The sequence below is a fragment of the Neovison vison genome, chromosome 1 (genome assembly GCF_020171115.1).
Source record: "Neovison vison isolate M4711 chromosome 1, ASM_NN_V1, whole genome shotgun sequence".
In the NCBI taxonomy this organism is placed as follows: Eukaryota; Metazoa; Chordata; class Mammalia; order Carnivora; family Mustelidae; genus Neogale; species Neogale vison.
In genome coordinates, this window is record NC_058091.1 from 98,929,270 (window position 1) to 98,942,725 (window position 13,456).

The 13,456-nt window shown below is 45.0% G+C and overlaps 1 protein-coding gene across 1 annotated transcript in view; it reads right to left on the reverse strand.

The window, feature by feature from the left end:
* CILK1 (ciliogenesis associated kinase 1) overlaps nucleotides 1–13,456 on the reverse strand; it is a 60,773-nt gene that overhangs the window by 12,429 nt on the left and 34,888 nt on the right. The window contains exons 6-8 of the mRNA XM_044252912.1: nucleotides 4,508–4,640; nucleotides 3,664–3,835; nucleotides 1,389–1,556 (exon numbers count right to left, since the gene is read on the reverse strand). Coding sequence (XP_044108847.1) covers nucleotides 1,389–1,556; nucleotides 3,664–3,835; nucleotides 4,508–4,640 — 473 coding nt within the window. The remainder of the gene's footprint in view (nucleotides 1–1,388; nucleotides 1,557–3,663; nucleotides 3,836–4,507; nucleotides 4,641–13,456) is intronic.

Genomic DNA, 13,456 nt, shown 5'->3' on the forward strand with positions numbered 1-13,456 from the left:
TTAAGCCGCTGCCTTCGGCTCAGGTCATGATCTCAGGGTCCTGGGATTGAGTCCCACATCGGGCTCTCTGCTCAGCAGGGGGCCTGCTTCCCTTCCTCTCTATCTGCCTGCTTCTCTGCCTACTTGTGATCTCTGTCAAATAAATAAATAAAATCTTTAAAAAAAAATACACATTGTTCTCTTGGTTCCTTGCTACAGATTTTTTTTTCATCTTTTGGGTACAACCTTTAAAAAACTAGGTTCATCAGAAAGCGTTTCTCCTGCCCTCAGGATATTTATGAATTTCATCCCCCCCAACAGTGCACTTCTGTGGGCTTTCCAACCCTGGCCACCTGGAGTTTTATGGTACCGAATTATGGCTCTTTCTCTTCTGAGCCTTTGGAAAGTTGCTTCTCCTTATAATCCCTTAACCTCCATCTATGGTCTCTCTGGTTCTCACAAATTCTAACATCACATTGGCCCTATCTTCAAATGGCCCCCATCACTTCTGTTTAGCTGAATCATCATCTCTGATTAGAACTGGTCACCTTTGTCATTCTGAGCCGCGTAACCACCATCGATCGCTGAGCGGCTGCTGGGAAGGAGCCAGACACACTACAGAGGGAGGCTTCAGACACACTACAGAGGGAGGCTTGCAAGAGGCACAAGGGTGTTTTATCATCTAAGTTCAACTGGCCTTAGGGGAGGGCAGGTTGAGAAAAAAGGATGTATGAAGCAGGAGACCCACACTCCGTGTCATTGAACTGCAGTCTGGGGCACTATCTGTACTAGTTGCTGGATGAATGATTAGGGGAGATTGCTTTAACTTTCTGAGATTCAGTTTTCTCACAGAGGGAAAACACTGCCCCTGAGTTCAGAGAACCTTCATAGGGTTAATATCATGTAAGAACACACTAAAGCATCTACAAACTGTTAAGTGCTATCAAATATTAACGATGCTTATCATCCTAGCTCTACCTTGTCTGTCGCCCTCTCTGTGCCAGCTGTAAAATGAGGGAGTTGGATTTCACAAGATATTTTCAAATTCCCTTTTGACAACCCATAATGCCTTATAAGCAAACTGCTACATAGTCTTAACTTAGATAATTATCTTTGAAAACTTTCTCCAAAGACAGGCAGATATATTTGCTTATCTTCTCTTCCTCGTACGTGGTGATAGGAACCTGTATGCCAATTTCCAAAGCAACTGTATTGTTTAAACCTTTAACTGTATACAGTGAGTTTCAAACTATTTGGGTTTTATATATAATATACCATTAGTGGCATTTGATACTGTTTTTCACCCATAATACCACGTAAGATACTTCCTATGAGGTTTATAGGAATTATCCAGAGTCAGATATGAACGTCACAAGAAATGCATCGAACAGAAGGAAATGGAAGGAAACCTGACTAGCTGTTGGCCGCTTCTTGGGATCCCACTGGAGCATGTCTCTCAGGAGCTGAATGGCTTCACTGCTAGCATTTGGAATCAGGGTCTTTAAGTTATTGGGTACACACTGGGGCCAGCGGAAGTTCATTGCACTTGAAAGTTGGTAGCCTTCAGGCCAGTCGGTCTGAAAGAAGGACGAGACAGAAGATCTTGCTTAGCCAACTTGTTCTGATCGTTTCTATTCCAGCCCACGTGCCCCGACCGGAAAAGCAATCACGTCATTACCACGCTCGTACGCACGGTGCCGCGCTGCGTCTGACGAAACACAGAAGATGCTAATGGAGGGACGGCAAAGAACGTGAATGTGGGGGAACAGTGGGAAACACAGTGAATTTGCCACCAACTGGTTTTATAAGCATTCAATTGATTGTTCAAATGAGTGTTTTCCCAATTGTGTTCTATGAGACAGAGGTTTTAAGAAACCACTGAGAAACTGTATTGGGGAAGAAAAGAAGATACCTTGTTTCCAGTTAAATAAATTTGTGTTACCCTATATATTGTAATATTCCTACCTTTAAAAAAAAAAAAGATTTTACTTATTTGACAGAAAGAAATCACAAGCAGGGGGAGGCAGGCAGAGGGAGAAACAGGTTCCCCACGGAGCAAGGAGTACACCTTGGACTCTGGGATCATGACTTGAGTGGAATGCAGATACTTAACACACTGAGCCACCCAGGTGCCCAACCATAACCCCATCTTGATAACTGAAAATAACCATGCTGCGAAATCCAGCAGGGAAGAAAGCTGTTCCCCTCAGTCTCAAGCTCTCCACTGCTTCATGCATCATTCCCACTAAATTCTGGAGGTAATGACGCAAAACGATGAGCAAATAATCTTTAAGGTTCCCCCCGCCCCACTTTTTTTTTTTTTCTTTTTTTTAACAAAACACATTCTGGTATAATTTAATCTTTTAAGGTAAAGTGGCATTATGTATAGCTTATGTTATTTATTCACTTAGATGGTTATTGAGGACTTATTATATGCTTAGTGTTGTTGGGTATCCAAAAATAATCCAGGATTTGGCATTACAGTCCAAAAAGAGAAAAAAAGGCATTTATTTTAAAACACAGTAATACAGAGAAAAAAATGATGAGGGTTGCAAGAAAGTTAACCAGAGGAGGCAAAGATATCCAGCAAGAGACTCTGGAAAATCTTGAGGAGGTAGCACTCATAATTTATTCAAATGATCTAAAAATGTTCTGAGGGTCTGGTTTGTATAAGCAATGGTGCTAGGACCTAGAAAATGAACACCAATAAACACAAGCCCATGGTCCAGGGCACAGAGATGTCCAAGGATAATGATATTACTAACCTAAAGCACAGCTGAAATGGAGAGGGGCCTTGGAAAGAGTGGAATTCAGTCACGTGAGACATTCAGGCAGGGGAGCGGAGCTCGCGTGCGCAGGGCAGGGGTGGAGGGCACCTCTGGGACCTCACCAGGCCGGGTGCAAGGGAGCATGTGGGAGATTAGTGGTGAGGGTGAAGCAGGCTATGGTGTGGGCACTCAAGGGGTATTTTTCACAGGGAAGGCAGTACTAGGGCTGCTGTTTGGCTGGGGGAATCTGGCTGCAGAGTGAAAGACAAGCTGGGGGCAGAACTTGAGGGCAGCTGGACTGAGAAGATGCCCCAGACATAGCAGGAGGGTCACCGGTGGCTGGAGTTCTATAGGATTTGTGGCCAGTGAAGGAGGGTACGGGAGAGAGCGGGGTGGGGAGGGTAACACTGAAATTTAGCCTCAAGACTGGGGTGCTGGGATTCTGGTGCGAGTGTGGACATGAACGGGGAACGGAGGAAGGAAGCTAGGTGGGGGTCAGCAAATCACAATCCATATCAGGTGTCAAGTCCAAGGTGACGGTGAGGGTGTCGGGAGAAAATCTCACAGGTGGTCTAAGCATGCGATTGCAGGCCCAAGGAAGGTTTCAGTTAGGAGACTTGGGAAGGGCTGCAGGAGTTGTAGCCAGGAGGATAGAGAAGCCCAGTGAAGGAGGTGGGGTGGCCGAGGGAGGAGCAGAGGGAGCCGTAGCACGTGTACTTAAGGTGAAGAGCAGGAGGGACAGAGGCCGCCACGTCAGCGGAAAGGGCAGGGAAGGGCCACTGAGGTCGAGGGAAAGACTGTAGGACTAGCAGTAGATCCACAGGGCTAGGGCTGTGTGGGTGCAGGACAGGAAGTGAGGGTGGGGGGAGGGGCAGCTGCTGGCTTCAGCCCCCAGGCTTTTGTTCAGGATCATTACCTTTTTGGGTGTCCCTAGCAGCTGGCAGATTTTGAAGATGGTGTCAATTTCACTGGCCCCGGGGAAGAGTGGCCTGAGGGTGTACACTTCCGCCATGATGCAGCCCACGGCCCAGATGTCAATGGGGGAGCTGTAGCTGGTAGACCTCAGGAGCACTTCCGGAGCCCGGTACCTGGAGGGCCAAAGATGCACTGCCGGTTAGTGCGGCTACAGTTCAATGAAATACTACCATCTATTCTCAGGGAGAGATCTTCTCTATTTCTAATTGCTATCTAGTTCCGTGGGGTAGGTGGACTCAGGACAGCTTGGCCATTGTTGGGGCTGCTGTCATAAAGTAGTGCTTCTCTATTTCATGGTTTTTCCTACTGAGCATTTCTCTGCAGGACTCTTCTGTACGGCACCCTTGAGAAACACAGAGTGAGAGTGAGGAAAAGGAAGAACAGGAGAAAGAGAGAACATAAACTTGTCTGCAGGCTACTTCTTGGTCATGGCCAACTGCTTAAATGCTTCCGGTCTCAAAGTTTTAGCAATAGTCCTTAGCTGGCTTTTTAGACAGGTCTTTGGAGAATTTTCTACACAACTCTTAGGAAATGGTCTTCAGTAAGGGCTGTATATAAAATATTAATATCATGGAAAAGCGTCGTCACAGGCCTCCTTGTAAAAAGGATTTACAGCCCAAGCTTTTAAACCTGGTACAATGCCAAGATACCTACAAATAAGTGTTTCAAACTGCACTGTCGCTCTCAGTAAAAAGTTACTTATTTGTGACATTAATGTTATTCTCAGTATAATGGTGTATTTAAAAAGAAGTGCAGTTAAGTAACTTGGAAGAAAGAGGGCTTACCATCTGGTAGATACATAGTCTGTGTATGGGGGTCTGGATCGGATTTCTCGGGCCAACCCAAAGTCTGCAATTTTCACAAGTTCCGGGCCCATGCAGAGGAGGTTCTCAGGCTTTAAGTCCCGATGGAAGAAACCTGTAGAGAGAGAAATCCCAATACACGTTTGCTTCTGCATTACTCTTTGCAGCTATATTTCTCTTTTCATAAATAGCTGTAACTTGAGAAGTAGCCTGGAATGACACCAAAGGCTCTATGCACAGGACTTCTTTCATTGCCCACTGATGAATTCGCCAAAATGTAAAACAATTAAAAAACTGATCATCCTTTTTTTCCAATGTAGAAAACAGCTTTAAAAACATCATGGGGAGCCTGGGTAGCTCAGTGGGTTAAGCCTCTGCCTTCGGCTCAGGTCAAGATCTCAGGGTCCTGGGATCGAGTCCCGCATCTGGTTGTTTGCTCAGTGGGGAGACTGCCTCCCCCCTCTCTCTGCCTACTTGTGATCTCTCTCTCTGTCAAATAAATAAATAAAATCTTCAAAAATAAATAAATAAATAAATAAATAAAATATCAAAACTCTGGGACCCCCTGTGTGGCTCAGTTGTTAAGCATCTGTCTTCGGCTCAGGTCATGATCCCAGGGTCCTGAGATCAAGCCCCGCATCAGGCTCCCTGTTCGGCAGGAAGCCTGCCTCTCCCTTTCCCGCTCCCCCTGCTGGTGTTCCCTCTCTCGCTGTGTTTTTCTCTGTCAAATAAATAAATAAAATCTTTAAAAAAAAAAAAATATCAAAACTCAGTTGTGGGCTGAGATAACTTTGCAAAAAGAAATTGTCACCCACCGGGGGTTAATAGATAGATAGATATCTCTTTCTATATCTATATCTATCTATCAATCTATCTATCTATCTATCTCATGCCTACACTGCCCACATCAGCTAGAAAGAATTTGAGATTAAAACCATTCCAAAAGACAAAAGTCTTACGAGTTCTGAGAGTTTATATCTCAAGAAAAACACAATTACAATTTCTGTTTAAGGAACAAGGGATTTAAGCAGGGACCTACTCGTATTGAGATTCTGGTGTATCGCAACAAATATTTCATAGGTTCAATGCTTATTACTTTGCCTAAAGAAGAAGCAGAGGTATCTGCAGCATGTACTGTGTAAGGCAAAGACAACTCACCAAATGGGAAGCCCACCTCGGCTGCCACAGAGCTCTGGGGATGCGCGCAGCATATTCAACACGTGAAATTTCCAGGTGCGCTCAGATACCCACTGATCAGTGATAAACGCCTTGAAAACCCAAAACCTTCCACTTGTAGAAAGCATCACTGACATGGCCATCATTGTGCACAGCTCTCAATGGCGGTGGAACACCAACACTGGGTACACAACTCTGTGAAAGCTGCTGATGGTGTTACTTGTTATGTGCTGTTTTTAATCAATGTTGTGACAGTTGGATCCCAACGAGCACGGGGTGGGGCGGGGGGAATAAAGAGCATCACAGAAGAGCTACACGATTCCTTGACAACCTCCATATGCTGAAGATGCTCAGATCTACGTCCTGACATGCCTGTCCCACCCTTCTCTGGCCCTCCGTCTCCACTGGGGTTGCAGCTGCATATCACTGTCTCCCTCATCAACCTGCCCCAAACCACTTTTTCCTCTCCCAAATCATTTCTCCTTCCCAAACCTCTGATAAGATATCCCGGTTCCCTGTAGTTATATTGGACCCTTTCCAAACAGTCATGGAATTGTGTTCCATTTCTCATCCAAATATCTCCTATCTGACCCTTCCTGCCCCTTTTCAGTCCTCCCTCCCAAATCTCTGTTCTCATCCATCCCTCTATTGCCTCTTGCTGGAAGGCCTTCCTCGATCAGCTTCTCTGGATTTCCTCACCTCCCAATAATTTAAACACTGTCTTTCCTTGTTGCTGCCACACACACACACACACACACACACACACACACAGAGCCTTCCATGGCTCCTCTAAAGTTATTTAATAAGCTCGAACACCTTTTGGTATACCTAGAGATAGACTTTTCTAATACTTATCACCAGGATGTATAAAGTATGTTCTCATCAGGTAAAATTCCTCATTTCCTTCAGGTTCATTTTATCTATTCCCAATGTTGTACCCTTGTTCCTTTTTATCTATGTCAATCCCAATCTTTGCTATCCTTCAAGACCTACATCGAGTTTCTCTTCCTCCAGGAGGTCACTTTAATTACGCTAGCCTTCTTCACTCACTCACCCAAACAATAAGTGTTCACGGAGGGCCCACTCTGGGCCAGGCACTGTGGATTCAGAAACAACCCAAATGGACACAGTTCTTGCCCTATAGACATGATAGGCTCTTCCCTCTAAACTTGAGCAGAACTCTGCCATTTTCAGGTACACTGACCATCTCTCTCTGATTAGATGGAGCACTTTAAGGGTAGAAGTCATGATGCTACTTTTTCTGAGCGCCTAGCACTATGGCGGGAGCATGGTGGTCTCATAAAACAGTCTTACTTATTTCACTCAGCATAATCTTTAAGTCAAGCCAAGCAGAGAGAGTCAATTATCATATGGTTTCACTTATTTGTGGAGCATAACAAATAGCATGGAGGACAAGGGTCGTTAGAGAGGAGAAGGGAATTTGGGTAAATTGGAAGGGGAGGTGAACCACGAGAGACTATGGACTCTGAAAAACAATCTGAGGGGTTTGAAGTGGCAGGGGGGTGGGAGGTTGGGGTACCAGGTGGTGGGTATTATAGAGGGCACGGATTGCATGGAGCACTGGGTGTGGTGAAAAAAAAATGAATACTGTTTTTCTGAAAATAAATAAATTGAAAAAAAAAAAAGACAGTCTTACTGACAGAACCAAAGACTTGAATAGGTATGCAGGGAATGTGAAAGAGCTCAATGGTGACACAGCTACTCTGGCCAAGTTGTCGGGGGCAACAGAGAGAAGACCAGGAGGCAGGAAGCCTCACCAAACAGCAACTGAGAAGTGAGAAGAGCAGTGACCCTGAAGCAGTGGGGGAGACCCTGAGGGCTCAAAGCAGGAAGTCATCACATGGGGGGAGTTCCAGAAGGACTAAATCCCCCAAACCCTCTCTGCTGTAGAGGAAGGGGCGGGCGATTGTGACGTGGTTATACTTGAACATGCACTGGAGGTCATGTATCATGGAAAGCAACACTGGTTGGTTTTTTTAAAATTATTACTATTAACACATAATGTATTATTTGTTTCAGGGGTACAGGTCTGTGAATCATCAATCTTACACAATTCACAGCACTCACTGTAGCACATACTCTTCCCAATGTCCATAACCCAACCACCCCATCCTCCTCCAGCAACCCTCAGTTGGTTTCCTGAGATTAAGAGTCTCTTATGGTTTGTCTCCCTCCCGATCTCATCTTGTTTGTTTGTTTGTTTGTTTGTTTTTTTAAAGATTTTATTTTTTTATTTGACGGAGAGAGAGAGCAGGAGTACAAGCAGGGGAAACAGCAGGCAGAGGGAGAGGGAGAAGCAGACCCCTGCTGAGCAGTGAGCCTGATGTGGGGCTCTATCCCAGGACCCCAGGATCATGACCTGACCTGAAGGCAGTTGCTTAACCAACTGAGCCACCCAGGCGCCCCGAAAGCAACGTGGTTTTTTTTGTTTTTTTTTTAAAGACTCTCCCCTCTGTTCATTGCCAGGGCTTGGTATTAGGTCACACTCCAAACAGATAGTATTATGGCCTAATGATGGATCTACAGGTGAATGGTTGGCTAGAATGCACAAAATAAATATAATTATAGAGCAAAGAGAAGGGGCCGAAGGGGGGTGCCTGGCTGGCACAGTCATTTGAGTGTCCTGACTCTTGATTTTGGCTCAGGTCCTAATCTCAGGGGCATGAGACTGAGCCCTGTGTTGGGCTCCGTGCTCACTGTGGGTTCTGCTTAAGACTCTCTCTCCCTCTGCCACTGCCCTACCACCTGCACTCTCTCTTTAAAATAAATAAATAGGGGCGCTTGGGTGGCTCAGTGAGTTAAACCCTCTGCCTTCAGCTCAGGTCATGATCCCGGGGTCCTGGGATCGAGCCCCACATCAGGCTCTCTGCTCAGCAGGGAACCTGCTTCCTCCTCTCTCTCTCTCTGCCTGTCTCTCTGCCTACTTGTGATCTCTGTCTGTCAAATAAATAAATAAAATATTTTTTAAAAAATAAATAAATCTTAAAAACAAAAAACCACACAAATAGTTTTTTAAAAAGGAGGGGCTGGACGTATAGAAGGGATCCTATATATTCAAGAGGGCCACAAGTGACAAGAGGAAGTACTTCCTTCTCACCAAAGGCTGCTTCTGTTTTCCATAACCCAAGGCATTGAGAAGATCAAAGGAGTCCCACGCGGGTTAGACCAGAGACAGGCACAGAGACTTTGCTATTGGCATGCCATCTGAGTATGTGTGTGCACATGCCTATGTATCTCCTTTGTGTAGAAATGTGTTTGGAAAGAAAAAAAAATGTAGTACGTCTAATCTCCATTGCTTCGTTCTTTATTCTGCCATCATACCAAGATATACCCTATGACCTTCTTCACACCACTTCCTTAAGTATCCTAACGAAATTAATAATAACTGAAACCTAAATTATAGTAAGAGTCAAACTTGAGGCCATCAGCACATTCAAATGGTAATTCAGTATTAGTCAAGGATAGCCTTTAAAATAAAAGAATTTTCTGATGTGGACAAGTTTGGATGGCTTAGTATTAGACGAATTAGATAAAGATGATCAACGCACACCAGAGTGGGCAGTTTCTAACGCAGTATAACTGAGTCACCACATTGGGACCCTCTGTTCGTCAGAGCACCCTCCAGCTCCCAGAAGGCCTGGTTGTATGCTCCCATCTTGGAACTGGTTTAAGAATGTGCAAAGACAGAAGCAGTTACCAGAGAGTCATCTTTCGTCAGTGCACGCAGGAAAACTCCCGTGACCCTGAAAAGCTATGAACTGTGGGACCATGGCCCCTCTTCCTAAAAACTCAGAGCATTAAAGACACACCAGTGAAAAAAAGAAATGGCAAACATCATTTTCTGACTGAACAGATGGGAAAACTGAGTCACTGGCTGGTGACGGGGGTGGGGATGGTTAATTATTCCCCACCCAACCGGAAATGGGCTAGCGCCATTGTACTGTTGGACTCTAGTCTGTCCTGCTCAATCCATACGGTTAAATCTCGATTTGTGATTGCAGTCCTCTCAAGTACCTTTTGACACTGTTTCTCCTCTTAGACTCCGTTTTTCTCCTCTACTTGGGCTAAATGATTATTTCCAAATGCATGTGGCCTTGCCCTCATGATGAATCGTTTGTCCTCAAGCGTCCAAGCCCCATGGCGAGCTCCCTCTGCCACCATCTGTAACACCCACCTCAACGAACTAGCACCTTCGTCCCATCACTCTGATTTGTACCATGATACAAGTGTCCCTCTCACACTGCGGACCTCGCACCTTGCTTCCTCGATAGATCGTGCTCCTGTGAGCACTGACTACCTCCTTGCATTAGTCAAGCTCTATCCTTTCCCTCACTGCTAGCTCCTCTTTAACCCCACCAGAACGGATACACTCTTAAAATGAGGAGAATGAAGATTCTCACCCGCCCCCAACCCCACCATGTATCTGTGAATCTGTCAGTGATCTACAGATCATACTTTAGGCCCAAAACAATCAAAGGAACACTGGCTAGGAGAAAACTTAACTGCGAACAAAGCCTTACAAATGACTAATGAAAACTGTATTGGTCAGGTGACATATGTTGTTTGTTATACTGTATTTGCGTATAAGCCTTTATAACTAGGAAGCATTCGGGAATAAGTCTTTAGAAGATCTAGCCCTCTGCTCTTTTCATTACTAAATTGGCTACTATTAGTCTTATATCTATGAGTTCTATTCCTTAGTAATTAAAACTATAAAAGACGCTCACATTCTGTATATTTATTTTTCATCTCTATTTTAAAAAAGATTTTATTTATTTATTTGACAGAGAGAGAGAGGGAAGGAAGGAGGGGAGAGCGCACAAGCAGGGGGAGCGGCTGGCAGAGGGAGAAGCAGCAGACTCCCCACTGAGCAGGGAGCTTGATGTGGGGCTCGAACCCAGGGATTATGACCCAAGTCGAAGGCAGATGCCAACCGACTAAGCCACCCAGATGCCCCTATTTTTCATGTCTATTTAAACAAAATATTGTAATTTCCATATCAGAAGCAATGCAGCATAGTGGTTAAGTGTGCAGACCAGTCAAATCTCAATTCTGTTCACTGTCTGGAAAATCACTTAACCTCTCTGTGCCTTACTTTCCAAATCTGGAAAATGGGAAGAAAACCTTGAGGGCTTGTTTTGCAGAATGTAATGTGTTAATTTTATAAAAGTTTTAGAGCCATGTTGGGCACGCTGGCCCCTTGTGAGACCTTGTCATCAGTAGTAGTATGAATCCTCTTATGCTCTCAATAGGGAGGCAGGCAGACACCACTCCATTTTTTGCATGTAAGAATTAAGGCTTGGGAAGCTAGCCATGTGCTTCACCTGTGAGTAGGTGGTGCTAACCTCTGATCCAGTGCTTAACTAGGTATGTGTTCTGCTGATGTGGGCACTGGAGCTTGTCACAATGAGGCCACTTCTTCCTCTGGGCTTCCGATTCACAACGGAAACCCATACAGATGGTTCTTTCAGACATCATGCAACAGCAAAGTGCTAGTAAGATAAGAACCTTCCTGTTCAAAACTGTTTGGCTTCCAGGGACGCCTGGGTGGCTCAGTTGGTTAAGCGGCTGCCTTCGGCTCAGGTCATGATCCCAGCGTCCTGGGATGGAGTCCCACATCGGGCTCCTTGCTCGGCAGGGAGCCTGCTTCTCCCTCTGCCTCTAGCCTGCCACTCAGTCTGCCTGTGCTTGCGCTCTGTATCTCTCTCTCTCTCTCTAACAAATAAATAAAAATCTTAAAAAAAAAACAAAAACTGTTCTGGCTTCTAGAAGACAGGCACAGACCTTCAACTTAATTTCAGGGCACCCCCATGCCAGTCAAGTAACAAAGGGATCTTCTCTTTCATCCTGGCAGAAAGTATGTGGTGCTCACTTGTCATTAACAACCGTTGGGCAAGGAAAACATCAAGCCACAAAGAAGGCTTTTTCCCCTCTGCCGGATTCTGTTAATGATGAACCTGATATGAATATATGGAAATAACCAGGGACTACTGAAACACAAGGAATTTACATGGCACACCTTCCTGTGATGGAAGTTGTTAGTTTCACAGATTACTGAATTTAAAACTACAGTGTTTTTATGACCACAAAGACCAATAGGACAGCAACACACGGAAGGGCCACAGGCTAACCCAGATCATGCTCTGCAAGACAGTGGTTAAACACAGAAGCAGAGAACCACTTTTGGGGGCAAAACATTGTCCTCCAAGCTACTTAAGGTGTTTCTGATTGCCTGCATGGGTAAGTGTGAGCTGGGCGTTTCCAAGGGCAGGTCAAGGGTGAAACACAGTTTGCACTAATTGTTTAATTGCAGCAAAGTACATATGCTTTGGAATTGCTCAATCAGCACCAAGTGGAGTCACGTTTTCATTCCCCGCGGGGGGAAAGTATTCAGTGACATGAACTATGGCCATAGCAACTACCTATAGCGCTCTTCTCCCCTCTCGAAGGAGTCTACTCCCCGGGGACAGAATGCACCTTCTCACAGTAAGAACAAGCTAACAAGATAAATCTGTGAAGTGCTTGAGATGATTTTCTTTTCCATTACTGGAGGAAAGGGATAGTATGGAGTTCATGTGCACTTAAACAAAGGCAAGTCAATGATATAAAAACCAACTGTTATAATATTTCTGAAAATCATTTATCAATGAAAATGACCTATAAAATTAATATCCCTCCCACCTACAATCATTATCACTATTTTGTTCACCTCTGATTCTCTGTTTCTCTGTAAGAGAAGGCAGGTTCTTCTAGTAAAGCACCGCAAATGCGCGCAGATCTCTGAGCTAATCTCCACCCCACTACTTTGCGGCAGGGGGGCCTTGGCAGGTCTTTCAACCTCTCTGAACGTCAGTCTCTTCTTTGGAAGGAATAGATACCATCTGTCCTTGCTCACTGAGAAAGTGGTAAGGAAGTAAGTTGGATGACAGATGAAGTGTTATGAATCTCATGCTAGAACTGGGCACTTAACAGCTGGGGAAAAGCGTCCACAAGAATCTTAGGGAATAGCAATGGCACTGGGCTTGTAAAAACAGAGGTGGTCTGACTTTACTCCACGACCTGAGCCCTCCCTTGTGCCATCTTCATATACGATCTGAGTGTCCAAGGCGGGTGAGGGAAACTGATAATGTAGAGTTTCCAGAAGCTGTGGTGTCACATTAGTGTCTGGAAGTTACATTACTGGATGCAAATATACATGTGTGTGTGCACGCACATGCATTTGCGGGTATGGGTGTGTGCAGGTGTTGTGGGGGGCGGCATACATGCAGGTACATGGGCTTGTGTATGTGTAGATGCATATGCACGGGCATGAGGCATCTGTGTGAGCATGTGTGTTCATTTGATGGGATCAGGTAGAGACCCAGGTAAAAAGATTACAAGTCCTTTCTGGCAACAGAAAACCTGAGTTTCATGAAAAGCAACCCAAGGACAAAAAAAGAAAGTCAATGAATATTCACTTTCTCTTAGGTCCACTAATCAGTTTCCAGGACTGAGTCAACAGCCTGAGTAACTAAGCCATTATGTGACTGTCCCTGGGTGAAAACATTCTGGTCGACCTTTCCCTTTTGAGAATCTCATTGGTTTCTCGTCACTTCCTTCTGCTGGGCTCTTGCCTGTAATAAGTCACCCTTCTCCCCCAATTTGTCCCTTAGACACCATACCAGTTTTTCATGTTTTGCAAATTCCATCCCTTGTGAACCCTGGTGACTGAAGGCTCTATCAATGCCAGCAGAA